Source organism: Nannobrachium achirus (assembly GCF_963921795.1).
Source record: "Nannobrachium achirus genome assembly, chromosome: 4".
Lineage (NCBI taxonomy): Eukaryota > Metazoa > Chordata > Actinopteri > Myctophiformes > Myctophidae > Nannobrachium > Nannobrachium achirus.
Window position 1 is genome coordinate 56,255,207 of NC_137813.1, and position 25,737 is coordinate 56,280,943.

The window sequence follows — 25,737 nt, forward strand, 5'->3', positions numbered from 1 at the left end:
CTATAGCGCTGCTGCTACACAAAGATTTGCCATCTCAGATCATGACAAGTGACAAGCCAGTGGGCCAATTACATGAGTTATATTTTGTCGTTGTCGAGTGGAAACCTTGTATGTCCAGAACCGTTTGTTTTGTATTTATCATTTTAAAAATGATTTAAACTAGTGAAAACAGCCGATCTACAAGCACACAATGCCTCGCGCCGCAAGGCGCTGTGTGCTTGTAGATCTGCTGTTTTCACTGCTTTTGTTCAACGGCCTTGTATGATGAAGCAGGGCTTTGCTTTGCGAAAAAAAAATTACAAATTTGAAACTTGGAGATACGAGGTTTCTGCCCGACAGTGACGATTTACTTTGTTGGCCGCCCAGCCCCCAAAATGGAACGAAGGCTGACATTTTATTTTTATTTTTTTCCTAATGGCCGGCCTGGACCGGCCGGGAATGAACCGGCCATTCGGGAGTTGTCCCGCTTTTCCCAATGGCCAGCACGTCCCTATCCATATCCTTAATCCTGGAAGGATTTATTTCCTAATCTGAGTTCAAAAGGCGATGGTTGTTGGACAATGCAAAGTTATATTAATGGTGCAAAGGTACCATGCCGTTTTGAAAACATTGTTGGATACCTGCAGCAACCGTAACATCTGAAGCATGTCAAGCAATTAAACTGTAAACTTGAACATGTTAATAAATATTGAGTTTCATGGAACATGAATTAGTCTGTTTTTGTACTTATAATTGTTTGGTTTAAATATCTATTTTATTGCGTTGTAGTTGAATATATTTCTATAGTTGAGATAACTGATTGATCGATATTTGTATAGTTTAGATAACTAATTGATTCAAGTTAACACCAATAGAAAAGTATTAACGAGAATATTTGAGTTATTTAATCAATACCTTTAATTTAATCAATTCAAACAAGAACAATTCACAACAAATATTATAGTAATGTTGGGGAATGGGGTGTGAAACGCAGTCCGATGGAACCTCTTCATTACCTGTTGACAGATGGTGTGTCGAGGGGAGGAGACTGGTTGTACAGTAGCCTACTCTATAAAGTAGTGAAGAAGAAGTTCAACTAACTCTACAACAGCAAGACATAAGAACTGACAAGACACCATTAATCAACTAATCAACTATACTGTACCAAGATAACCATGGGGTCCACGGCCAGCAAAGATGGTAAGTAATCTACTGTAATCAACAGCATCATAATATAACTATGAATATATTTTGTTGGAAAGGTCTCTATACTACAGAGAAATGATATCTATGATTTTATTGTTATTAAGCTGTTTGAATACTACTGTATGTAAGCCCTGTCATACACAATTGATATCATTCCTGTCTCAGTTATCCTGTACCTTTGCGTATACCGGTAGTAATGCTAAAACAGAGTTAAAGATACATGGCTCCAATTACTCGTCTACCATAGGCTTTAAGCGGCTGCGTCAGGACAGCGTTTCGTTTGCAGTTGCAAAACTTAAAGGAGTACTTCACCACTTTTCAACCTATCTTCATATATTTGGTCCTCACTAAAAATTGCTTTTTTTCCCCTCAGAGGAGGGTTGTGGGCAGGTCAGAAACCCATCGTCTTGTGACATCATTGATTGGGAATCCAAGCTAATAGAAAATGCAGGCTTTCTACTCCTGAAAAGTTGCAATGTTAAAGTGGAAGCCTTTCTCGCTATAATAAAAATCTAAATATCTTTTTCAAAAATATATAGTTTTTTTAAAATGATGATGTCACAAGACGATGGATTTCTGAACTTCCCACAGCTCTCCTAAGAGACTTGGACCGAGTAGAAAAAAATTGTGCCGTGGTCTAAAAAAGTTAAATCAGGCAGAGAAAAGAGAGAGAAAGGAAACAGGGCAAGGGGAAACAGCTCCTAACTAGTCTCTTCCCCCAAAAACCAGGTTAGCAGCCAGTGAGTGACTCTTGGCAAATTTATACCGTCGTATGACGGTGCCGGTGCATCAAAAATAGCCGATCTACAAGCTCACAAAACATCATGTCCTGACCACTGTAAACAAACAAATGTGGTGTTACACTTTGACATAAAGTGAACATGATTTTTGGACTGCCTTTTTTCAACCAAAGATCAGATGAGGTGAAAACATCAACATAATAATAAATAAACAAAACAACCGGCTAAGCATCATGAAACACATGGCCCTCTTCCGTTTCAGAAACGACCACAGATAGTGACACTGCAGCGGGTCCCCCATCGTCTGATGATGATAGTCGTGAAGACATGAGAGGTGAGCTCATATAGTGTCAATTTAATTACTAATAATCAACATAATACATACAACAACAACCTAAGCTAGACACATGGCCCTCCTCAGTTTCAGAAACGACCACAGACAGTGGAGCTGCAGCAGGTCCCCCTGATGATGACAGTGAAGACATGAGAGGTGAGCTCCTATAGTGGCAATTTAAAGTTATTCCAAGCAACCTTTGTTTTATTGTGTGTTTGGCTTCAACCTTTCCAATATGTTAGGGTCATTTTTGACCGGTTTTCAAGTTTCAAAAAGTACATTTTACATTTCTTTATTGCAGTGGTGTAAAGTAACTAAGTACATTTACTTAAGTACTGTACACAAGTACAGTTTTGAGATATTTACTTGAGTAATTCCAGTTTTTCATTACTTTTACTTCTACTCCACTACATCTCTGAGGCAAATATTGTACTTTTACTCCACTACAATTATTTGAAAACTTCAGTTACTAGTTACTTTGCAGATATAAATGATTTTATTATAAAACATACATTAATCCACTTAAAGGAGTAGTTCACCCACAATTTTTTTTTCTATTGATTACTCATGCCATGGAGAGTAGAGTTCAACTATAATTTTTTGTCACATTCCTAAGACAAAAATTTGATTTGAGTAAATCTACCCCCATTGAAACGGGTCCCCATCCGGAACGAATGGGGGTAAATTTATTGTTATCACATTTTTGTCTGCGACAAAAAACTAAAAATATTATTGAACTCTAGTCTCCGTGGCGTGACTAATCAATAGAAAAAAAGTCATTTTGGGGGTGAACTACTCCTTTAAGCCCTATTTTATACCTAGGCATTTTGTACTTTTACTTTTGGTTTAAGTATATTTTGATCCCAATACTTTCGTACTTTTACCCAAGTACATTTTGAATGACAGACTTTTAGTTGTAAGGGTGCCCTAAAGTACCTATGAGAGTGGAATCTGCGTTCCGCCAATGCATTTCAATGAGAGTGAAACGGTTTCATGCCAGCAGAGGATTTCTGCAAAAAACACTCCCTTCTCATTGAAATGCATTGGCGGAATGCGGATTCCACTCTCATAGGTATTTTGGTGTGTGGGCACCCTAAGAGTATTATTAGTATTTTTGCTGTATTGATACTTTTACTTAAGTAAAACATCTGAGTATTTTTTCCACCACTGCTTTATTGGAACAAGGCTTCATGATATCTTCAGAAACAGATATTTGAACACAACAACATTAATTATTACCATTTTCAATTTTAGAGAGAGAGAGAGAGAGAGAGAGAGAGAGAGAGAGAGAGAGAGAGAGAGAGAGAGAGAGACACTTGTCCTCAATTTGCATTTGTTATTAGGAGTAAAATAAAGTTTGGGTTTATGAAAATAATTGACTTTACCTTCTTTACTGTATATGGGTCAATTTTGACCCGTAGCACCACAACACAAGTGCCACTTTTTTGTTCATATTAATAATATGAAAAAGAAATAGGATAAAAAACAAAAGCAAGTAATTTATTTTTGGAAGTGTGTTCTAATATTAGTCTATTATTGCTTCTGGGGTAGTGAGAAGGATGAGCAGAGGGCAGAAGAGGTCAATCCAGAACAGCATTTAGCAGAGGACCCAGGACTATGGCCAGATAATCTTACGAATAAACAGAGAGATACTATTGTTTTCAGATTGGCTAATACAGCATGTATTGCACTCAAAGATAAGGAAGGCAAACCATTCCCAACATAATAGAAGTCAGCCAATGGCCGTGAGAAAACTAAAAGAGACTGGCTCATGTAGTGCAAGTGCAAAGGCTCTGTACTGCATTCCATGCATTCTGTTTTCTTACGAGCAAAACAAGCTCTCTTGAGCTGTTGGTGCATTATAATCCCGTTTTGCACGAGCAAGGCAAATTAAGAAAGGGAAATGGTTAACTCATTATCTCAGTGCTAGCACGCAGAATGAGTTCAATGATCTCTGTGGAAAAAGATCTGCTAAACTAAATTCTGGCAGAAAAAGAACATGCAATCTATTACTCTGTAATATGTAACGCAACACCACCAGACATCTCTCACACTGAACAGAATGTGATATTGGTAAGATAATTATGTAGAAGAAGACGAAGACAGTGGTGTTGACAGTGGTGTTTGAATAACCGAGAGGTTCATTCAATTCACAGACATTAACAAAAAGTCAGGCAAGGATATTTCAGAAATGATTCAAGTATCATTGAAAGAGAATGGCATACAATTGGAGGACTGTAGAGGTCAAGGTTATAACAGCGGGGCCAAGTCAGGAAAGGTGAAAGGAGTTCAAGCTCAGATTTCAAAAGCCAATCCTCTTGCTACGTACTCGCCCTGTACGCTTCCCCTATCCTCAATCTGGTGGGTGTATATGCAGCTGGATCATGTTCTGAAGTCTCAATTTTTTTTTGGTTGTGTTAATTGACTATACAACTTCTTCAGCGCTAGCCCAGAGCGATGGGCAATATTGAAGAGAAAGACGGGGTGCTCTCTCCATTCCCTCTCTGAGACTCGATGGGGTGCCCACATTGCTGCTGTTAAGTTGTGGCTACATGCTTGCCCTCTATCATTGAGGCACTGGAATGTGTTTTAATATCATGCAATCTGACAAATGAAGCCCATTCTGAGGTCAGCGGTCTAACACAATATTTCCAGACCTTCGATGCAGTTGTCCTTCTGAGTGTGGGTCAAAGGTCCTTCAGTGTATTGAGAACAAGATTCTTCAGAATGGAGATATTTCCCTTGAAAGACAGGCTGCAAACATTAATACACTATAGCTGCAAGAGGAAATACAGGGAATACAGGACACATGGGACTCACTGCACCACTTTACACCACTTTAACTGCATGCAATTAATTAAGCTCATATCTAAATTTAACCAACAAGTGGATTGTGCCCATGGTAGATGAAAGGTGATGGAACTGAAACGCCTAATATAAATAACATCCTTGTAAAACTCTCTCAACAGAGCAAATAAAGAAAGAAGATGAACTACGGATTGTTCTTGTTGGAAAGACTGGAGTTGGGAAGAGTGCTACTGGTAACACCATTTTAGGAACAAAGTCATTTCAGGCCAAGCTATCCTCTTCCTCTGTGACAGCAGAATGTTCAAAAAAAGAAGGAGAGTTTGGCGGACAATCACTGTCCATTGTTGATACTCCGGGTTTGTTTGACACAAAGCGAAATGAAGAAGAAATAGTTAAGGAGATTAAGAAATGCATCTGTTTGTCGTCTCCTGGTCCACATGTGTTCCTGGTTGTGATCCAAGCAGGAAGATTTACACAAGAGGAATTAGACACGGTACAAATAATCCAGACCACCTTTGGAGAAGAGGCAGGATGTTATACAATGGTCGTGTTCACCAAGGGCGATGAACTGGAAGAAGAAGGACGCTCCATAGAGGAATTCTTCAGGGATCATGAACATCTTAACAATTTTGTTAAACAATGCAAAGGAGGATATCATGTTTTTAACAACAAAAGCAAAGGTCCCTCTCAAGTCTTGGAACTACTACAGAAAGTCAAGAAAATGATGGAGGTAAATGGAGGAAGCCACTACACCAACGAGCTGTTCCAACTGGCTGAGAAATCCATAAGAGGAGAAATAAAAGAGATTCTGAAAAAATATCCTCATCTGACCGTGCGAGAAGCAAGAAAAATAGCGGAGAAAAATAATACCTTCATTAAGAAATACCCTTTCGTGTGGGCAGCTGTGGGTGCAACTGTAGGTGTCATTACAGCTGGGGCTGTAGGTGCCGTTGCTGTTCTTGCAGCACCAGTTGTTCTTCCGATGGTAGTAACTTTAGCTCTAGCAGGTGCTGGTGGCAGTGCAGCAGCAGGATTGACAGCTGGAGTTACAGCTATGCTTAAGGTTCCAGACAAATGCAAAGTGCAGTGATATTGAAGTTTGTCTCTGATCATTAGTTTAGGATGATTACACCAGTGAAGGATATGATCCAAAAATGTCCATGTTTTTACCATAAATGTGACGTCAAATCTGTCTTACGTGTATTTTTTTATTTAACCTTTGCCTAAATTTGATTCAATAATACCCTGTGTATAATGGTAATCTGAATATAATTCATTATTAATTCATTCTAATTTTATATATTCTTTTATGCATTACAGTTATACATTTCAATATTAAAATGTATATGGTTTTTAACATTTTGTTGTGCAGCCTTTTAAAGATTGCTGTTTCATCACAATTGATCTCATATTAATATCTGTAATATTATTCTTTCTATTCTAATAAACACAATTGAACATAATATGTGTCAAGCCCATGTGTTTGCTGTGCAGCTTGTTAAAGAGTATGGTGTTTCATTTACTGTAAATGCATCTTCTAATAATATATTTTTCTAAATATATGTTTTTCTGTTTGTTTACATGATACGTTTATATGGAATCTAGTCTAATTTAATAACCTCTGTTATTTTCAGGGTCTTAGCTGAGAGTGGTGTTGGTAGGTCAGGAGAGTTTGATTTTACAATAGTTTAGGTTTTGCTCCAGTCACTCTGAAAAGTGAACAGGCAGAAGGAGATGTGTTCAACAGGAGGTAACAGTGGTGGACACCCCTGGACTGTGTAACAGTAAACTGTCAGAAGAACAACAGGAAGCAGAGTTGGAAGCAGCCTTGTCGTTGAGCGCTCCAGGTCCACATGTGACATTGCAACAGTCTCTCATGTCACGTCCCTTTTATGCCCATATGGAGATCCCTGATGTCATCAATATTAAGCCTGAATCTGCCCGGGTTTTCAAAGTGGGTGCCGTGGCGGCAGTCCAGGGGATAATGTGATAATATTTGTAATATACAAGCCCCAAACCAGTATGCTTCCTTTGCCCGGAGAAGTTATCAAATGCAGCACTGGTGCCAAGTAGTGATTTATTCAATACGGTTGTCATCATCTTATAATAATTATAACAAAAAAAGTTGAATATATTTGATAAAAGGGTTGTTGGATCATACGAGGTAATAAGGTAATATACCGTAATATTATTTCAGACAGAAGTCAACATCACTAAATGTTACATACCAGTAAGACTCCCTAAATCGGGAGATAAGCGACCGTCAGGTCGCATATACACAAACTTTGGAAGGCAATGGTAGCCAATCAGGAGGTAATGGGAAATGGGACAGATCCATGTTGATGACATGACTGTATATACTGTGTACCGCTTTGGGTGATTTTAGGGAAAATCTATAGGAGCAGTGTCCAAAAATGTGTCTTGCAAGAATCGGCCATTCGGCCTCATGGTGGCGCGAGAAGAGGGCCATGTGAGAAATTATATTATGACATGTTGGTGAACTACCGTACTGTTGGTATGAACTACACAATCTCTTCCTCATCAGAGCTGTCCTGTTCAACTGTAGGAATTGAATCTTCCTCGGGTACTTGGTTTGTATACAGTTCTGGAGTTTGGAGAGGTCTGTACATCTCAAACTGCAGTTATAAAGCTTGCATAGTCACATTTACACGCCAAAAACTCAAGGACTGCTACTTTTTCCCCTCATTTATTCTCTTTTTAACGTTTATTTTATAAAATATTGAAAATGAAATATCCCTTTTAAGAGGATGTTGATGAGAAAGGCTTTGGACATTGTGCAGGTGTATTGTAAGGTGTGCTAAACCTGACAGTCAAAACAGATACATGAATAATGGAATTCCCAAAGTACTGTCATTAAACATACTGGCAGAGGACAGTGTTACTTGAGGACAGGTGGAGATCAAGTTCTACCAGTTCTAGTTTTCTGGCAAGGTATCTTTAATAGTTGTGGTTCCCATGAAAAACAAGGTAAGGTGTGCGTGCAGGAAGAAAGCTGACTGACAAAACAGATGCAGTACATGATGAGTGATTAGAATCTAATCAAGATCATTAAGAGCATGGCAGGATTTGAAGGAATGCAGTGTCACACCTAGGTAGATGTGTCCTGATGCATCACGCTAGTTTCATGCTACAAGGAAGATTATTGAAATACAATGCCCGATTGGGTTGGTATGTGCGTGTGTGCTTGCGTATTTGCGTACGTGCGTACGTACGCACAGACCCCTCATTTTTGGATATCGGTACGATTAGAGGTGGCAAAGGTTGCATGTGATTTTTGTATTGCTAGCTGTAGTTTATTAAATGATATGATAGCAAGTCAAAGTAGAAGCTGATTACTTGTTTTCGGCCCTTATATATCTGTTAAAAGTGGTATATAGTGAATTACATGACTCAGCAACTAAGAGATTTGGATGATTCTGCTATCAAAGTATGTTTTCTGGGTTGCTGAGTTGATTTATTAGGAAGTTCAGTGTCATATGTTAAAGTTCAAAATTGTTTCCAAAATTGTCATATGTTGGGCTTGACTTTTATGTTGACCGTGCCCCCAATAATACCAGTTTTCTAGCTAATAAACAACACATTAGCTCAATTGTTTTATTTTTTAAAATTATTATCACAATAATCACAAATGTTAATGTTAATCAGTCTTAATATTCCAAGAATATGTCATTTTGATGAACTACCATACGGTTGGTTTGAACTACACAATCTCTTCCTCATCAGAACAGTCCTGTTCAATTGTAAGAATTGAATCTTCCTCGGGTACATGGTTTGTATAGTCCTGGAGTTTGGAGAGGTCTGTACATCCCAAGACCACGTACCGTACCTGGGGTGACAGAGCCTTTTCTTTTGCTGCCCCAACCCTCTGGAATGCACTCCCCAAAACCATCAGAGATGCCCCCACCCTCCAAACCTTCAAAACCACCCTCAAAACCCACCTCTTCCATTTTGCTTACCCCAGCTAACTCACTCCACTGTCATTTTTTTGATCTCTATTGATTTTAATGGTTTTATCCTTTAGTTTTAAAGTGTTTTTCTAATAAAGTTGTTTTTACTTTTTAGTTTTCTCTTGCCTCCATGTAAAGCGTCTTTGGGTACTTAGAAAAGCGCTATATAAATCTGAGTTATTATTATTATTACATCTCAAACTTTTTGCTAAGACAACTGAAGTTATAAAGTTTGCATAGTCATGCACATTTACAAGCCAAAACCTCAAGGATTACTACTTTTTTATTGTATTTTTTAATGTTTATTTTATTTGAAAATGAAATAGCCCTTTAAGGATGTTCATGGGAAAGGCTTTTGACATTGTTGCGATTCCATGTGCAGGTGTGTTGTAAGGTGTGCGTGCCGTGCAGGAATAAACCTGACAGACAAAAGAGATGCAGTACATAATGAGTGATTAGATCATTAAGAGCATGGCAGGATTTGAAGGAATGCAGTGTCACACCTAGATGTTTTGTCCTGATACAAGGAAGATTATTACAATATAAATACAAAGTCATAAGACATGACCCTACTGCACTTTTGAAATTGTGCATGCATACGTGCGTACGTAAATATGTGACGGAATGACGGAAGTTGAAAAGGCATTTACCATCAGCTCTCAGAATTGTCTGTTCTGCAATAAAGGTGGTCACACATCGAATCAAAACATCTATATTCATATTTCATGATGTCTTCTATCATTTGAAATTATGCATCTATGACAAAGGGCCATAAAAAAGTGGTCATGTGGCTCAACTTGCCCCAGGTTAGGGGGTTACCTCTCTAATTTAAAGGAGTAGTTCACCCCCAAAATGACTTTTTTTCTATTGATTACTCATGCCATGAAAACTTGAGTTCAAAAATATTTTAGTTGTTTTGTCGCATTCCTAAGACAAAAATGTGAGTACAATGAATTTACCCCCATTGATTCCGGATGGGGACCCAAATGCATTCGTGTCCCCATCCAGAATCAATGAGGGTAAATTTACTATAATAAATTTTTTTGTCTTAGGAATGCGACAAATACAAAATCATCAAATTATGGCGACTGAGGAAGCGGTGGTTTCTTGGCGTTGTGTTCCCAAGGTGTCCATGCTGAGTGCTCAGGAGGACACCTGTCCCTCGCTGGAGGAGTCAGAGGAGGTCCAATCACAGCTGAAGGAGAATATTGCTTGACCTGGAAGCAGAGTTCAAACAGCTGCAGGGACAGGTACGATTGTGCTACAGTGTTGCCAGTGCAAGGTCACCAATTGCAAGGCTTTTAAATGAAGAAAAGTGTAATGGGAGTGACAGATTATGAGAATGTGTATAGTCTAACTGTATTTTTGGATTATACATGACTGCTAATATTTTTATTGCAAATGATGAAACAAATGGTTGCTGGCTTGTTGTTTATTATCATACCTCCAGACAAGGTCCCCCTATGGGATATCAGCGCCATCTGGCGGTGCAACAGAGTAAAACTCATATCCTCCCGTACGAGAAATGTCATTTGTCGGAAGGGCTGTCAATCACAAAACGAGGGCACCGCCCCCGAGTGTATATAAGCCCTATGGGCTATCATGACTTCCTCTTTCCGCACCTCTGCTCCTGCAACTAGAGTGTCGCGAACTCAGCCTTTTATATTATTCTGTAAAGTTTAGCCTAAAGCGACGGCTAGGAAGTCGGCCACTGGCCTTTATAGAATACCTCCTGTACGTTATTCTTTTATCTTCTCTCTACAGTTCGTGGTTTGTCTTTCTCTCGACTTTGAGTCCTTCCCTTCTTCTCTGAGCGCTCTGCCACGTGTTTACCTGCCGTAGCTTAGCTTCGCTTAGCTTCGTTAGCTTCACGATGGCGGCTCGACGGCCCACGGTTAGCAGCCTGCTAGCCATGGTCCCTAAGAAGTGCGGCCTTCCCAGCTGCAAAGGACTCATCGCCAACGAAGACACCCACCCGTTCTGCATTGTCTGCATGGGGGTAGGACACGCCTTGTCTTCTCTGTCCCCTCCGGCCCCGGCCACGGGTATGAACTGTGCTGACTGCCTCCAGTACGACGTTCCAGCCCTCAAGGCCCGCTGCGAGATCGCTGCCGCAGGCTACGGCCTTCACACCACGGTCTCCGCCGGAACCCTCCCAGACACCTCTCCTCGTGTGCCGGACAGCGCTGTACGCCACAGCGCTGCTTCTCGCCACGTGGTCAGGCCTCCAGCAGCCTCGCCCTCAGCTAGCTTCGGTAGCCCCGATGCTAGCGGGCCTGCTACTGCTACTACTCCTGCTGTTTCTCCGACTGGCTCGACTGGTGCCGTGCCCAAGAAGAGAACATGCAAGACCGCCCATGTTGCTCCACCGCCAGCTGCAACTCTGGCCGTCCCCTTTAGGGAATTCCACCCGCTCGTCGTCGGTGACATTCCCCTCTCCTTCTCCGTCCCCCAGCTCCGGGCCATGCGGCCACCTAGCCCCGTCTCCTGGCATGCTAGCGACGGTGACGAACCGGAGCCGGAGGACTACGACATGTCCGAGGTGGACTCGGAGGGTGAGTACTCGGAAGAAGACGAGTCCACGCTTCCCTCCGGTCAGGGCGGAGGCGCGGCCGGGTCGGTTCCTCACGCCGAGGTTCCTACCTCCGCCGCGTCCTCCCCAGCCCCTTCTGCCTCTCTCCCCCCTTCCATGCCGGCTGGGGCGAGAGGGGCAGCGGCACAAGACCCAGACTCTATCCCCATGGACGAGCTCTCGGTGCTGGAACGTGCTACCATCCGTTGCGGCCTGGAGCTGCCGCTCGGAGACGCGCCACTCGGACCCCGGGCTAGAGTTCCCATCCTAGGCCAGGATGTGGAGCCTTCCCCCCCGCCACGCATGGATAAGCTCCCACTGGTCCCAGGTTTTGCAGAGGCCCTGCATTCGACCTGGACCTCGCACAAGGACCCCCCCAAGCTCCCCTTCTTGGTCGACTGCCACGACGCAGAGAAGGCGGGAATCCCCTTGTGCCCTCCCATGGACAAACTGATGGCCCAGTCCCTTATTGGGAGCCTCAAGCCAACTCATGAGCGGACCGGTCCTGGAGGCCGCAGTCCCTTCATCCTGTCTGTGGGGAAAAAGCCTCCTGGTTTCGCCATCGGCTATGACGAAAAGCAGTCGTCCAGGGTGAGGAACTCGTACAGATCCTCCGCTTTGGCTGCCAGGACGATGAACGCCACCCAGCTGCTGCTCTCCTCCACCAGGCGCCTCTTTAGCGGGTTGCGAGAGGTGCCTAAAGATACGGCGGAGGAGATCGACAAGTCGCTGCGCATGCTGATGGACCTTAATGTCCACGCCATCGAGTGGCTTGGACACGGTATGGATTACTGCATCCAGGCGGAACGTGCCAGGTGGCTTGAGAAAGTGAAGTGGCCTGGCAGTTCCGAAGGGGAGACCGAGAAGGTCCTGCAAGACCTCCCTGGCCACCCTACCTCCCTTATGGGCGGCGAAGAAGATCACCTTGGAACTCCTGGAGGCCACGACGGACCCCCAGGGGCCCAGAAAGGAGAAGAGGCAGGGACGAAGCAAGGCCCCCAGTCAGGCTGACAGAGGGCGCTCTTCCTCCAAGCAGGGGAAACCTAACAATCCCCCTAGGACCCCCTCCTCCTCCTCCGCGGGACCCCCCCGCACTGCAGCGGGGGCTCCGGCCCGCTCCCAATCCCGCCACCCTCCCAGGCACGGGATACCGGCCAGCTCCCACAAGGCCCGTGGGAAGCCGCCGCGAAAGTGACACTGGACTTTGGCGGGGTCCCCCTGAATATTCAGCGCAAACGGTTGAACAGTATGAACAATATTTCTCATGCCAAGAAAATAATGTATACTTCTCCTCTGTGCTCTCCTCCAGTGCCTGTAATAAAGAGTGTGTTGATAAAACAATGCCTGTTTCTTTCGACTCCACCTGCTTTAGTACAGACGACCCCATTTTGCATGAATTTAGCCAGTGTAGAGAAGTCCAGGCTGGAATTTCTTTCCACTCAGAAAATATCGCTTTCTCCAGTCACGCAGACAGGGTACAAGCAGAATATGTCTCATTGCAAAATGTTCCCAGACAAGCTAATTCCTATTCACAATGGTATGGTTTCACTAGTGTGCAATACCCCTCTGTCCCCACTGAGCGGCACTGCAATGCCGAGTCTAGTTCAGGACAGGAGTTTGGTTTTAGCGTCAGGGAAGAAGCCAGCACATATCAACACCCAGGGTCGGCCTCGTCTTCCCGTAAGGAAGCATATAAAGGCCTTAGAACAGGTTGTAAACGTAAAAACAATTCCCCGAGCCGGGGATTATGTTACTTATGCGATAAACCCTGTCCCCCGGGCTCCACGTTATGTGCCGCCTGTATTATTAACAAGCGAGGCTTCTCGGAGGTCACGTGTCCGTCTCCCACCGGATACGGAAATAAGCGTACCGGAAACGGAAACGCTCTTTCCGTCGGTGTCCCCGCGCCTTCCGGCCCGGCGTCTAGCGGATACGGAAACGTGCCCGGATACGGAACCTCTCGGTCCCGTCCATCCTCTCCCTCACGGCCCAGTAGTCCCGCTAAAGCGGTACAACCCCAAGGCTTCTCCGTTGCTCAGCAACACGTTAGCACAGTGTGCAGAGCAATGGAAGCGTTGCAATCCGAATCACTAGGTGTTTCGGACAGTGACACGGGGCTACAGACTACAGTTTGCGGAAATACCCTCCCTCTCCAGCAAGGTTATTTACACTCGAGCCCGCGGCTTGAAAGCGGATGCCTTGAGGGAGGAGATAAGCTCACTTTTGCGCAAGGGCGCTATAGTGGAGTTATCCCGCGACCAGAGCCGTTTAGGCTTCTGGAGCCGTTATTTTCTGGTACAGAAAAAAGGGGGGGGGCTGCGTCCTATAATGGACTTACGTGCTCTGAACAAGCACTTGAAAAAGTTCAAATTCAGGATGCTGACGTCAGAGTCCCTGATGAGATCAGTGAGACAGGGGGATTTCCACTGTTCAGTGGATCTGAAGGACGCTTATCAGCACATCCTCATTTATCCCCCACACAGGAAGTTCCTGCGGTTCGCCTTCGAGGGGCGCCTGTACGAGTACACGGTCCTCCCCTTCGGTCTTTCCCTGAGCCCTCGGGTTTTCGTGAAAGTGACCGAGGCAGCCATTGCTCCACTGAGGCATCAGGGAGTCAGGCTCGCGAACTACATAGACCAGGGGTGTCCAAAGTGCGGCCCGGGGGCCAAATGCGGCCCGAGGACAACTTTTATACGGCCCTCGGCTTCATTCCTAAATTGTATTATAAACGGTCCGCCAGCACCGTCAAACAAGAATGTTTTTCCAGAGTATAATTTGTCTGGATTGTTTCCTGGCTATTTTATTGTATTTTTAATTTGTTTTCAGAGCAAACACCTGACAAAAGACCATTGATATGTACAGTATTGATGATGATAGTTAAATAAAATTGTTAAATGTGATGCATGCATATATGTGACTTTATTAGGCTATGGTTTTTGCAAAACTTTTACACCAAAAGTTCAAATATGGAAATAAGAGTTTTCTGCACAACAGCAACATTATATTCTATAACTTCCACATAAAAAAAATGTATGTATGTAAATATAAACGTTGCATTGTCAGAATGCATAGACGTCCCTCAAATGTTTCTGTACCTTTATTCGTATACTGTATGATGTTTTCTGCATATTACTGTATATCGTTTGTCTTTATTTAATGTCTTGATGAACTGAATACACAAAAACAAGCCTTATTGGGTTATCCTTTTAGCATTCCTTTTTATAAATATGTGCCACCGTGCCTTTTCTTTTTGCAAAATGTTAATAACATATTCGATAATACAAGCAGATTAGATTCAACCCATTAAGACCTGATTAAAAAAAATGCAGATCTGTTTCAGTCTGCAGAGTATTATATTTGTGTCTCAGTGCACATGCATGAGAGCGTTGTGGTTGTCAGAGAGACATTTGGTAGGAAATGAGTGTCTGGTTTCTACTGCCTGCAGCTCCTCCCTAACGGCCTGGTAGCACCGTCAAACAACATGTTTATAGTATAAACAATGTTATAATAATGTGTCAGTATTCCTTGTTCCCTGTTGTCTCATTCTGAAGCGGTCTTGAAAGGCTATTTTGTTGTATTTTTTAACTTACATGTCTGGTTACATTTGGTAATGTGAGTTATTTGTATTTAATTCAGAGCACACACCTGACAAAAGATAAATAATGATAATGATAGCTAAAATATTGTAATTGCGATGCATATGTGACTTTGTTATGGTCCGACCGAAATTACATTTTGTCAGGAGATAGTCGGCCCTCGGATGTTTCAATATTTTCTAATGTGGCCCTCTTTGAAAAAGGTTTGGACACCCCTGCATTATGCCAATGGATTTCTCCCAGGCCCACACACATTTCTGTGTTGTCACTGCTGTTTCTATAATATCTATAATTCTACTGACTCAAGTGCCAGTGAGGAGCACACACACCAAAAGTTCAAATATGGAAATAAGAGTTTTCAGCCCGACAGGCGACAGCAACATTATATTCTATAACTTCCACATAAGAAAATGCATGTAAATATAAACGTTGCATTGTCAGAATGCATAGACGTCCCTCAAATGTTTCTGTACCTTTATTAGTATACTACTGTATATGATGTTTTCTGCATATTACTGTATATCGTTTGTCTTTAAATGTCTTGATGAACTGAATACACAAAAACAAGCCCTGAGCTTATTGGGTTATCCTTTTAGCATTCCTTTGTATAAATATGTGCCACCGCGCCTTTTCTTTTTGCAAAATGTTAATAACATATTCGATAATACAACCAGATTAGATTCAACCCATTAAGACCTGATTAAAAAAAAGCAGATCTGTTTCAGTCTGCAGAGTATTATATTTGTGTCTCAGTGCACATGCATGAGAGCGTTGTGGTTGTCAGAGAGACATTTGGTAGGAAATGAGTGTCTGGTTTCTACTGCCTGCAGCTTCCTCCCTAAATGGTACTTCAAACGGCCTGGTAGCACCGTCAAACAACATGTTTATAGTATAAACAATGTTATAATAATGTGTCAGTATTCCTTGTTCCCTGTTGTCTCATTCTGTGGTCATGAAAGGCTATTTTGTTGTATCTTTTAACTTACGTGTCTGGTTACATTTGGTAATGTGAGTTATTTGAATTTAATTCAGAGCACACACCTGACAAAAGATAAATAATGATAATGATAATTAATATATTGTAATTGCGAAAGTACATTTTGTCAGGAGATAGTCGGCCCTTGGATGTTTCAATATTTTCTAATGTGGCCCTCTTTGAAAAAAGTTTGGACACCCCTGACATAGACGATTGGATGATTTCCGCCGCCTCCTGCTCAGGAGCGGCGCGCCATACCGATCTGGTGTTGTCACACCTGAAGGCCTTGGGTTTCAACGTCAATTTTGGCAAAAGCATGTTGTCACCCTCCCAGCAGATTTCCTTTATAGGGATATCTCTGGACTCGGCCACAATGTCCGCCCGCCTCTCACCGGAGAGGGTGGACAGGTTTCTGACTTGTCTCAGCTCCTTCCGACTGAACCAGGTGGTCAGGTACAAGGAGTGCATGAAGTTAGCTGGGCTGATGGCATCAGCGGTGCAACTTCTGCGTCTGGGCAGGTTTCACATGAGACCTTTCCAGCGGTGGACACTGGCGCTCAGGATTCCTTCCCTGCAAGGGTACAGGAAGGTGACGGTCAGCCAGGTCTGCATGGACGCTCTGGTCCCATGGAGGGACCAGGCGTTGTTGACGAGTGGGGTCTCCATGGGCGAGGTGATATCACGCAAGGTGATCACCACGGACGCCAGCCGCTCGGGGTGGGGCGCCACCCACGAGGGGCGTTCAGCCAGGGGTCTCTGGACCCCGGCCATGTTGGAGTACCACATCAATTATCTGGAGTTAATGGCAATCTACTTGGCGCTCAAGCATTTCGAACCATTTCTTCGGGGTTGTCACGTTCTGGTCAGGACGGACAACACGGCGGCCCTGTATTATCTCAACAAACAGGGTGGCCTCTGCTCGCGCACGCTGGATCAGCTGGCGCGCGAGATGACCCTCTGGTGCTTGCCTCGTCTGAGGTCCATCAGAGCCTCCCATGTTCCGGACCTTCAGAACGGCGGCGCCGACCTGTTCGACCTGCGCCGACCAATCCTCGCTACGAGGATTGGTCTCTCCACCCTGCGGTGGTGAGGCAGATTTTCTCCAGGTTCGGTCAACCTCGAGTCGATCTCTTTGCCTCCCAGGAGAACGCGAAGTGTCCCCTTTACTTCTCAGTGAGGGGACCTTCTCCTCTGGGGACGGACGCGTTTGCTTACGGATGGCCAGAGGGCCTTCTCTACGCGTTCCCGCCCTTGGAACTGATCCTTCCCACTCTGGAGAGGATCAGATGTTCCAACCGGGAGGTTCTTCTAGTAACACCGTCCAGGGGAGTGTGGAGGTCTCTGATCACCCCACTGCTCTCTCGACCCCCTTGGCGGCTCCCCTTGCACAGGGATCTGCTGCGCCAGGCAGGGGACGAGATCTTCCATCCAGACCCACGGGGCCTAGACCTGTGGGTTTGGCCCGTGAGAGGGAGAACCTGTTAGCAGCAGGCTTCTCACCGACGGTTGTAGCCACTATTCAGAGTGCTAGAGCCCCCTCCACTAGGGCTGTGTACGATGGAAGGTGGAATGCCTTTTTGGACTGGTGTGAGCTACAGGAGCCACCTGTGGTGGCTCACTTAGCTCCGGCCCAGAGGGTGTTAGATTTCCTGCAGGATCGCCTGGACCTTGGTCTGGCGTTCTCTACACTGAGGGGTTATTTAGCGGCTATTGATGCCTGCCACCTGGGGGTGGCAGGTAAAGGCCTTTCTAAAATCCCTGACGTGGTCCAGTTCATGCATGGTGTTGACCATTTGAGACCTGTGACCAGAGCCTTGTTTCCTGCTTGGGATCTACAAGTGGTTCTCGAGGGCCTTTGCAAGGCACCCTTTGAACCGATTGGGAGGACCTCTTTGAAACATTTAAGTTTCAAGACAGCTCTTTTGCTTGCCTTGTCTACGGCTAAGCGTGTGAGCGACCTTCATGCGCTCTCTGTGAGCCCTGATTGTATGAGGTTTCTCAATAATGACTCCAAGGTTCTTCTTAAACCTCATTTGAGTTTTATTCCTAAGAACCGAGTGATCCCGAAGGAACCTGTGGTTTTGACGGCTTTCCATCCTCCTCCGTTTGCATCAGAGGAGGATAGGCGTCTTTATTGTCTTTGTCCGGTTAGGGCCCTGAAGGCCTACTGTGACAGGACGGTGGACAGCAGGTCTACTTCTCAGCTTTTCGTGGTCATGAATGCCCGTCAGCGAAAGGCGGTGTCCAAACCCACTCTGTCGAGATGGATTGTGGATGCCATTAGGTTGGCTTACAGCCGTGCTGGGTCTGAAGTGCCGGAGGCACTTAAGGCCCACAGTACTAGGGGTGTGTCGACCTCTTGGGCTTTGTCCAAAGGTGTCTCCATTGAGGAGATTTGTGCGGCGGCGAATTGGTCTTCGCCGTCCACCTTTGCGACCTACTATCACCTGGACGTTGCGCCTTCTGCTATGGCGCATACGGTTCTGGGTGCTGCTGCCCCGCCTACTGTGTAGTGGGGCGGCTCTCTCCCCTTCCTGGGACAGCATGCTACTGTCTCTAGGATACCTGGGGGGGGACCCTGAGTCTTTCCCTTATATTACTGTAGTATTATAAGGCGGACCCGTGTCTGCCCTTAGTGCATAAGGCAGGCTTCAGTCTGTCAGGGTCTCCTTTCTGTCTGAACACGCCCAGGCCCTGTGGGTCTGGGTCGGACCAGTCCTGAGAGGGGTCACGTCGGTTGACGAGACCTCCTTCCGGGGGTGGTCGGTGTACACGACAGTTTTGTCGGTTCATGGCTTCTCGGGGAGTTTATGAGTCCCATAGGGGGACCTTGTCTGGAGGTATGATAATAAACGTATAGGTTCCGAACGGAACCCTGTTTATTTAATACCGGAGGACAAGGTCCCCCGAATTAAGCCCCTCGGTTCGCTAGTTGCGGGCAGAGGTGCGGCTTTAGAGGAAGTCATGATAGCCCATAGGGCTTATATACACTCGGGGGCGGTGCCCTCGTTTTGTGATTGACAGCCCTTCCGACAAATGACATTTCTCGTACGGGAGGATATGAGTTTTACTCTGTTGCACCGCCAGATGGCGCTGATATCCCATAGGGGGACCTTGTCCTCCGGTATTAAATAAACAGGGTTCCGTTCGGAACCTATACGTTTATAGTGTTTGTCTTGTGTATGTAATCTTTCCAAAACTATAACAATATTGAAAGAGAGAGAAGCAGATGTTTATACGTTTTACCGTGTCTATAGGCTGAAGATGAGGTGTGGCACAGCATATGATTAATGAATGTTATATGCAAAGCTGTTTGCAGGGTTGGAAGTTCATTATATTGTGCACGTTGCACAAATCTCACTCTTTATTCCACACACACACACACACACACACACACACACACACACACACACACACACACACACACACACACACACACACACACACACACATGCACAACTGTTCCAGAAATGGACCTGGGAGTACCGATAGGGGAGGTCTTTGCCTAGATCGGCTAGATGACACCAGAAACCCAAAGGTTATCACAGTATTGCTTTTTTATTATTATTATTTATTTATTTTAATGGCAAGTACACCATTTCTGACTCCATACTGCTAACTGCTGTAACTATGAAAATGAAAAATAAAATATATATCAAATAAAGAAGGAAGCTACTTAGTCTTCTTTTTTTGTTCTAGTGTTGTGTTGTGTTATTTGAAATAAGATGAATAAAACAATAACCTTTAGCGTTAGTGACATTTAGCACAATTCTTTTCAGAGTGACAGTATAGACTAGAGACTGCTGGCTTTGATGAGAGTGTTACTTGAGGACAGGAGGAGATCTGATTCTACCAGCTAAACTAGTTTTCGTTTTGGCAAGGAAGCTAATAGTTGTGGTTTTCATTAAGGACAGGTATTCTGTTGATGAGAAAGGCTTGGAACATTATTGTGATTCCATTCTAGTTAAGTAATGGAACATCGGAGGAAGAAACTTGAACACTGATTAAAATGACTGTCATGGCATGGCATGCAATGTCACAACTACTTTCATGTTTATCCTGATGCAACACAACAGTATCATGCTACAAAGAAAATCATTCAAAAAAGAAAAGAATAAAGAAATTAGTGCTGTTTAAGTTAACTAAATTAATCGCGATTAACTCACCTTTATGTTAATCGCGATTAATTATTTTAATCGCAATTTTATATATTATAGCCATTTGGCCTTTGGACACTGTTTCTCAACATTATTATCTCAACTATTATTTGGGGAGGTCTCCAGATGATTAGCTTAATGTGCAATATTGTTTTCTCACTCAACAGTGAACAAACCAACATACATATACAAGGTATCTGCACATTTATAAAGTGACAATTTAATTATTTTATTAATATCTCTAATTGTCTCACAAGTAATTAACTAAAATGGTCAAACATTGGCTACAATATTGCTATTTTGGCTACAAGGTCCATCCCTGTTGATATAAAATATAATTAAAGCATAAAGGTGGACACAACAGTAATCAGATTAAGTAAATTCAGCATATCCTTATACACATCAGCTGCAGTCTGTTTAATGCAATACCATTATGATTTATTTGGGTTTTTAATTGATTTTGAATAAAAGATTAACATACTTTCGCATAAAGCCAGCATATTGTTCCACTCCCAAGTTAATAGGGCCACGGAAGACCTCTAAGTTACATTGTGAACCGATAAAAGCTGATGACTTATTCGATTAAAATATTTAATCGTTGAACAGCACTAAAAGAAATATAACACACTATCTCGCATTACCCCAACATGATAGACAGGGAGAAAGCTGTAAAAACCTGATTAAAGGGTGTACCAAACTTTTCTCAATCGATTCCTATGTATTCTTCCCTGTAGAATCCATTTCTGCAAAGTATACTGTTGTAATTGTGCATAATTAATTAGACAATTAGCATATTTGACTAAATCAGAGCCTCTGGGGTCCTTGGTAAGTGAGGGAGAAGTTCACCTCTTCATCCAGGACTTTGTGTCAGGTGAGTGCTGTGGGCAGTAGAACACCTCAGGTGAGGCTGGTAGCATTCTGGACAGCTTCTGAGACTTCCCAGCACAACACGCACGCACGCACAAACACGCAGGCAGGCAGACAGGCAGGCAGGCAGGCAGGCAATATACTTTTCAGAAATGGATTATACAGGAAAAAGTACATAAGGATCAACTGAGAAAAGTTTGGTAAACCCTTTTATAATATTTTGTCTTTTTTCTTTCTGCTCATGTGTCATATTATTTGACAAATGGGTGGAAATGACAGGACAAACACTATTCAAATAAATTCTGCTATGTACATTTTTGTATCATGCATATTTAACCTGATTAACCAGGTTTTTGTGTTTTTATGGTAGTTTTAAAGAGAAAAAAGTAAGTGGAGCTATAGCTATGATATTACTGTAGCTATAGCTATCCATTCCAGTTCTGTTAAATGCATTCTTGTGTCTAGCTAGTATCCCAGCCCAGTGGTTTAAATGAGTAATTATAGAGAACTTGTTAGTGAAGGTTTGAGCCAATCAACTCAATCTCCTAGATTAGACGGTTCCATACCCCAAGAATCCACCATTCAAACCTAATCTACTGTAGCACATAATATAACTGGGCAGAGTGTTTGTTTTCTTCCATTAACCGCACCCAAGCCAACATGTGACTGGCACACACCTGCCAGCGCTTTACGCTCAAAATGAGTGAATGCCAAAAGAACAATATTGCAGGGGAATATTGTTTGTACACACATACGTACATACGTACATACATACATACATACATACATACATACATACATACATACATACATACATACATACATACATACATACATAGGCTACATATCACTATACTTTCCTTTTTCTTTTTTTCAAACTGCTAATAATCAATCACTCAATCAAGTTTGGAAAACTAATGTTGGGGCGCTACACCGCTACCCATACATTTTGCTGTGTTGCTCATGAATGCCCGACCCTTACAAGCTGTACCTAATTTAAAGGTGACTAATCAACAATGAAAATGTAATCAAATAGAATAAAAATTGGTAAAATGCATGTGGGTCCCCAAGACTCCCCATCCGGAATCAATTTACTATAAAACATTTTTTGTCTTCGGAATGCGACAAATACAAGATTGTTGAACTCAAGTCTCCATGGAGTGAGTAATCAATAGAAAAATAGAAATACAAAATATCAAAGACCAAAGTGTCCCCCACAGATGTCAAGAACCACTGAGACGCAGCAGGCCGCCCACACAACACTCCATTATAGGTCATATGGTTATTGGTGGCTTTTCAGGAGACAGTGTTACTTGAGGACACGAGGAGATTAAGTTCTACCGGCTAAACTAGTTTTTGTTTGTCAGCTTCAATACTTGTGGTGTCCATTAAGGTTATGAGGAATTCTATGATGATGAGAAACTCTTAAGATCATGCAGGTGTTATGTAAGGAATGGCGATAGAGAACACGTGAGAGTCTAAACAGATCGTACATGATGAGTGATTAATGAAGGGCATGACACGACAGGCAGGTTTGATGGTTTGACAGTTCCTTGTCAACAGATAACATAATTATGTCATCTGTCTTAGCTTTTTTCTTGCACCATTCTTCACTGTGGTCACTCACTTATGTAGCCTACCATTCACGTAAAATTGTTTCATTGTCGGACCACACTTGAATTTCCAAAAAGTAATACTCTTCTTCTGGAGTGGAATGTGGGTCGGCGGTGGTAGTGGACGTCACAAACCTAACCTGTGGACCATCAAAGCGCAACGTTGCTCAGATCCGCACCACAAACACTGGTCAGGGGTCTAAGAAACAAGCAGGTGTGGTGCAGAACTAATTCAAGATACCACAGTATAGTGAAATGCACATCAGATGCACATTATTATTTTATTGAGAAGTGTTTCGGCCTCTGCCTTTTAAAAGTGACATTAAGATTAAAAAGTGACATTGGGGTGTACAGTGCACAGCCCTCCTTTTATGGCATACATGTAATAAAGCAGTTCACAATATCGGTTCGCAAAATCACAGACACTACACATATCAAAGACACTGTTTTTTTTTTTTTTTTACATCACCGACGACATCATGATTGAAATAATCTAATTGCAAATGGCACATAATGACCACCTTTAACATCTCCTGGTCTGCATGTGTGCAAGCATGTGCTTTGATTCATAAGACAGGAGTTGACTGACTGGACCTGATTACTGCGACACTGAATGATGCAGGTCAGCAATGGAAACAGCATGACAAACAATCTGAAACATAATAATGTATTATCTAGTCTTTCTTTCTTTCTCCCCCCTCTTGAATGGCTGCTGACTGGCATTTCTGAGACCTTTTGTAATTGAGGGAGCATTTGAAAATAATAAAAAATAACTAGTAAGACACCCAAGGGTGGAATGCGACCTCAGGGTGACATGCAACCTCGCCCTAAAGGGCGAGGTCGCGCCAATTCTTGACAATCTGGCCAACCACAGCGTTTCTCTGACGATTCTAGTTGTTGTCATTCTGGGGGGAGTTTGTTCATGTTTTTGTGAGGGTATCAACCCTAGGAGCTCAGCACACTCACAGAATCATGGCACACTCACAGAATCAATGTTATGCCCATACATGGAGTTCCCTGACTATGTTATGTCAAAACATGCCCATATGTGGACATTACCAAATATGGGCATTTCCAGATATGTCCTTAATATTGATAACATTGGGACAGGGATCTCCATATATGGGCATGAAACATTATGTTAATTAGTAAAGCCAAGCTTAGGTTTGATGCCTTGGGATTTCTATATTTGGACATAAGTGTGTACCCAATAGGTCATCATCTGGAAAGGTAGGGTGTAAATCAGAGTAAAGCAGGCTTTTGAGCTAGTTAGGGCCAGAGATTGATGACATCAGAAATCCCCATATATGTGCATAAAGGGATTTTGCTTTTGGGAATGCCCATCTATGGCATTTTTATTTTATTTTATCCTTTATTAATAAAAATACATGTATGTATCCATATACATATGGAGTTCAATATTGATGTTTTTGGAGAAGGTATGTTGTATATGTATGCTACTTAGTAAGGGGCCTCGGGTTAGATACTCTTTGTATGGCCTCTGGAGGTCCTTGGCGTCGGTTAGTAGTATGCCCAGCACATAAGATGTGGGACGTCACAAAGCCTGCGGCCATGTATCATTTTCCATCAGGCCTGTTGGTTTTCACGCTCCAGTGCGGCGTTCATGCGCTGCAAGTCAATGGCAGACTTGGCAGTCAGACAGACAGCCATTGACTCCGGCCTAACAATGGCTACTTTCTATGACGGTAGTCCCATATGACATGATGGACTGGACTATCTCCATATATAGTGTTATCCACATTTCGTGTAGCTGCCCTGTACAGGAAGTGATGTCACAACTCGCTGACATCACACTGACATCACAGAGGCTTCGGAAGGACGGTCACGAGGCTTCGGACACTCAAGCGACACGATTCTTCAGAGTATATGCGACCTTCGGTCGCAACAATAAACCACAGGGCCATGAACAATTCATTGTCATGGCCGTCAATTGTCAATCTTCAGAATATATCGGTTATCAAACTGTCCGACATTTATCTGTATGTACAGAATTTAAATGAGTAATTATAGATCAAAACCCTGGTGAGAAGCAGTAGATGAACAGAGCTCACTTAACATGCTCTCATCCCCCCTCACAGTCTTCTATTGGAGAACACAACACAACTACAGTCAACAACAAAGTTGTTTACAGAGACAGGCGAGGTTGAATAGCGTTGAAAGATGATGAGAAATCTACAAACAGCCTGGCAAAATGTTTAATAAAAGATTGTGCAAGGTGACAGTAGCAGCCATGCATGTACACCCTGTCACTCCTATTATGCAAACAAAACATGAAAGGGATCTTGAAACTTCCCCTGGCCAGCCAGGGTGCCTGATGGAGGGGAAAGGAATAACGTGTTCCTTCCACGCGCTATGTCCAAACCCGGGAAATCCCCACTGTCAGGTGAAAAGAAGCAACTTGGACTACTCATGCATAGAAGGAAGATGAGGTCCCCAGGCGCGGCAGAGGGAGAGCAGAGCCCAGGATTACATAGGCAATTGGCACTGGGTGAAAATGGGTTACAAAATTGCGGGATAAAAAATATTAATTAAAAAGAAAGGGATCTTAAAACATGAAATTCAGGGGGCTTATTGATCAACTGTCAGAGTAGGAATATTGATCTACAACATTATCATTACTTCTAATGAAATGTAAAACAGGTCACAGGTTAGCGCAACACTATGTGGACATTGGTCTAAGTCTGAACTTGTATCCCTACTGGCCTTTATAGACATGTTTGACGTGTGTGTGTGTGTGTGTGTGTGTGCGTGTGTGCGTGCGTGCGTGCGTGCGTGCGTGCGCGCGCACACACACGTGTGTGTGTGTGTGTGTGTGTGTGTGTGACATTGAATTAATTAATTTGAGATACTAACATTTAAAAAATGTCTAGCACATTGGCATAGACACTAATGGCACATTA

At 43.3% G+C, this 25,737-nt stretch overlaps 1 protein-coding gene across 1 annotated transcript; it reads left to right on the forward strand.

Moving 5' to 3' along the window:
* Nucleotides 1-1,154: 1,154 nt before the first annotated feature.
* LOC308283019 (GTPase IMAP family member 9-like) lies at nt 1,155-10,251 on the forward strand (the record flags this gene model as incomplete). Its single annotated transcript, XM_080723405.1, has 5 exons — nt 1,155-1,179; nt 2,188-2,259; nt 2,347-2,415; nt 5,229-5,983; nt 10,162-10,251. The coding sequence occupies 5 exons, from the start codon at nt 1,155-1,157 to the stop codon at nt 10,249-10,251; spliced, it is 1,011 nt and encodes a 336-aa protein (XP_080579531.1).
* Nucleotides 10,252-25,737: the final 15,486 nt, after the last annotated feature.